We start from the raw sequence: 3,997 nt of genomic DNA on the forward strand, positions 1-3,997 counted from the left end.
ACTGTGGAGCTTTCGGTAAGGTTCCTAAACCTCTTTGTACTCCAATTTCCATATTACAAGTTATCTACCTCTTTCACAATTTTATTGGGGTCGCATAGATTAAAAGGTCTGAAGGAAATTTGTGATTTGCAAAAATTTCAAGTCTTTTTTAACATTTTTTTAAAGTTTACTTATTTTTGAGAGAGAGAGAGAGAGAGAGAGACAGACAGAACATGAGTGGGGAAGGGACAGAGAGAGAAGGAGACACAGAATCTGAAGCAGGTTGCAGGCTCTGAGCTGTTAGCACAGAGCCTGACATGGGGCATGAGCTCACGAGCCATGAGATCATGACCTGAGCTGAAGTTGCTGAAATTGGATGCTTAACAAACTGAGCTACCCAGGCGCACCTCAACAGTCTTTAAAGGGTATTTGTATGTGTGTGTGTTGTTCTGTTTGAACTAAATGAATACCTGGAGTTGATAAAAATTTATTGAGGAATGGCTCTTGGGGTAAAATTATCAGAATATCATATGCATGGGTATTTGGATTCATAGGAACTCTACAACATAGAATGTTGAGGTTCTGAATTGGGCAGCATTAAGTTCCAATGAAATCCCCTATGTAGTATTTAGTAAGCTAGTCAATGTAATTAGTCAAGCTTATTTTAATAGTCATATTTCCAAACCTAAACTTTGCTACCCTCCACAGAGCCTTGTTACATATATCGTTGGAATCATGTGCTCAGATGATTGGATAATTGATGGAAACTTTCTTGACAGATTTGTAATTGGCTCAAGACAATTCCTGGGTGACAAAAACCAAACATGGTTTCCCAATAAAACTGGAGTCTATAATAATTGTTTCATTTAAGATAGATGCTATAGCTGTGAAAAGATCAAGTCCTCTTATTATCAACTGACAGGAGTGACTTATACATGCTAGATATTAAATAAATATTTATTGCATGAATCACAAAATTCATTACATGCTCTGGCCCTTCCTTGTCAGTATATAAAGGTTCCAGGGTAGTAGGTGACATTCAAACTTTGGAAGCACTCTTTCCCTCAACGGAAACCTTACCCTCTGCCACCATGTGTTACAACTATTATGGAAACTCTTACGGGGGCTGTGGATATGGCTCTGGCTGTGGCTGTGGATATGGCTCTGGCTATGGCTGTGGATATGGCTCTGGTTGTGGCTATGGATATGGCTCTGGCTGTGGATATGGTTCCAGACATGGCTGTGGCTATGGCTGTGGATATGGTTGTGGATATGGCTCTGGCTGTGGCTGTGGCTATGGCTGTGGATATGGTTGTGGATATGGCTCTGGCTGTGGATATGGTTCCAGACATGGCTGTGGCTATGGCCGTGGATATGGTTGTGGATATGGCTCTGGCTGTGGCTGTGGCTATGGCTGTGGATATGGTTGTGGATATGGCTCTGGCTGTGGCTGTGGCTATGGTTCCAGATATGGCTCTGGCTATGGAAGTGGCTGCTGTACCTGCTGACCATTTTGCTACAGAAAATGCTGTTTTTCTTGCTGTTAGAACATCGTCCTAGAATATTGTATGCCTCTGAAGAAATATTTCAAGATTAACATTTTTCCCTAAAAGATGCTTCATTTTATTATCTCTACATGCAAGTAAGAATTGGATTCCACCTGTGTTTACTTCAGAGAACCTGTTATTGAGGAATTATGAATGTTTCCATTATGTTACATGAAAACAGAAGATTTGATTCTGGTTATGTTCAAAATTTAAATTCTTGGTTATCCTGTTCTATGGTTTTGTATTGTCCATGAGCATAAAAACTCCATATGTGGGATAAAAGTATATTTTTTCAATACATAAATTTCACTTGTTCCTGAAAGTTATTGAGTCCTTTGGGCCAGATTCATCACCGACGTTAGTATTTGTGGCTTCCCTGGAAGGTTGGGTAACCACTGTGTGAGCTGAACCTTCTGCTTGATTTTGCTGTTAACATAAGATTGCTCTAAAATGTAAAGTCCAGGGGTGTCTGCCTGGCTCAGTTGGTAGGCATATGACTCTTGACCTTGGGGTGGTGAGTTCCAGCCCCACACTGGGCATGGAGGCACCTTAGAAAAATATAAAATAAAATGTAAAGTCCAATTAAAAAAATAATATGGTGCTGTTTCAGATAGGAAGATCAGGTTAAAAGTCTGAAGAAGTGACAAGTAGGCTGATATTTGGCAAATGGATAGACGCTAGAATAAGGGGAGGAATGTTGGAGGCAGGAGGGAGAACAGGTGCAAAGCTCTCAGCGGATGGGAGGTTAGTATGCTTAGGGACTGTAAGGAAGTCTGGGGACAGGAGAGCAGAAACCATCTAGACTGGAGAGGTGAGTAGAGGCCAGGTCACGCAAAGCCTTGTGTTATAAGGTGTTAAGATTTGCTTGGATTTTGTTTTAAGATACTTATTGGTTTATCCAGCCATTTGTTCTTGTCTTTGCAACTTCTTTCCTTTCTGTCTTTTTTCCATCTTTTTTGCATCTTTCATATCAATACTAAACACAAATTCACACCATTTCCGTGTTTCCGCGTGTGTGGATTGGACTATGGAAGATTGGAAGAAAGGTATCTTGTTTGGAGCATGTTGGAATAATTGAAGGGGTATAGTGTCTGGTCTGGACTTGGAAATTTGTAAGGGCAGCTCGGAGACGGGGGGAAGGGAGGAAGAGGCTATGAGAGGGGGTACTTACAAGTGTGTACCTCATAGCACTTTGTGTTGACACCACCATTTTCTTCCCGTATTTTAAAATATTTGTTACATGGAAGAGAGATCAATATTGGTTTCTTGGTTCCAGGAACCAGAATTAGATGAACATGTATGGAATTAAAAGGAGGCTAACATCTTAATATGTGACAGTTTTAAAACATAACAGGCAAAAATGGATTTTGGTGTCAGAGAGGTTATTCAGCTCTGAGGGTGTCTGGGTATGGGCTACGTTACTACTTACTCTGGTTGTTACAGAGAAATTAAAACACATAGGAGCCAGTTAGATCTGTCTGACTCTTAACACCTCACCCTATTCTAATTTTTAAAAAGTGCTGATCCTATAATGTAAACAATGCCTGCAAGGCATAGAATCAGAGTCACTGAAAAAAGTGGTAATGTTCTTAACAATGATAGGAAAGAAGTGAAATGAAAAACTTTTTATAGATTTGGAAGATGGCCAGAGATAATGAATATATTTTATTACCTTATCCTATAGGAAGGAGACAAGGCATGAGGCTGAGGTAATATGGCAATAGTAACCATATTAGCAAAGTAAGGCTGTAGTATCAGCAGAAGCTTAAACCTAGACAAGTCTGCACTGGTTTGCATTCCCACCAACAATGCAAGAGGGTTCCTTTTCCTCCACATTCTTGCCAACGCTTGTTGTTTCTTGTGTTTTTGATTTTATCCATTTTGACAGGTGTGAGGTGGTATCTCATTGTGGTTTTGATTTGCATTTCCTTGGTGTTGAGTGTTGTTGAACATCTTTTCATGTGACTGTTGGCCATTTGGATGCTTTCTTTGGAGAAATGTTTGTTCATATCTTCTGCCCATTTTTAATTGGATTATTTACTTTTTGGGTGTTGAGTTGCATAGGTTTGTTATATACTTTGGGTACTAGCACTTTAATGGCTATGTCATTTACAAATATCTTCTCCCATTTAGTAGGTTGCCTCTTAGTTTTGTCAATGGTTTCCTTGACTGTGCAGAGACAGTTAAGAAACAAAACAAATTAGGAAAGGAAAAGAGAGAGAGAGAGAAACCAAGACACAAACTCTTGACTATGGAGAATACACTGATGGTTACCAGATGGGAGGTGGGTCGTGGGGTGGGTTAGATAAGTGATGGGGGTTTAGGAGTACACTTGTGATGAGCACTGGAGGATGTCTGATATTGTTGAATCCCTATTTTGCAAACCTGAAACTAACATAACACTATATGTTAACTATACTGGAATTTAAAATAAAAAAAATACATAAAATAAAAAGAAAAAATAAACATGA

At 39.5% G+C, this 3,997-nt stretch overlaps 1 protein-coding gene across 1 annotated transcript; it reads left to right on the forward strand.

Annotated features, from left to right (window-relative positions):
• The first annotated feature begins 958 nt into the window (after nucleotides 1-958).
• On the forward strand, nucleotides 959-3,497 carry LOC113594429 (keratin-associated protein 21-1-like). The gene has a single exon (XM_053220380.1). It carries the CDS (start codon nucleotides 1,071-1,073, stop codon nucleotides 1,485-1,487), a length of 417 nt encoding a protein of 138 aa, XP_053076355.1. The 5' UTR covers nucleotides 959-1,070; the 3' UTR covers nucleotides 1,488-3,497.
• Nucleotides 3,498-3,997: the final 500 nt, after the last annotated feature.

The sequence above is a fragment of the Acinonyx jubatus genome, chromosome C2 (genome assembly GCF_027475565.1).
Source record: "Acinonyx jubatus isolate Ajub_Pintada_27869175 chromosome C2, VMU_Ajub_asm_v1.0, whole genome shotgun sequence".
In the NCBI taxonomy this organism is placed as follows: Eukaryota; Metazoa; Chordata; class Mammalia; order Carnivora; family Felidae; genus Acinonyx; species Acinonyx jubatus.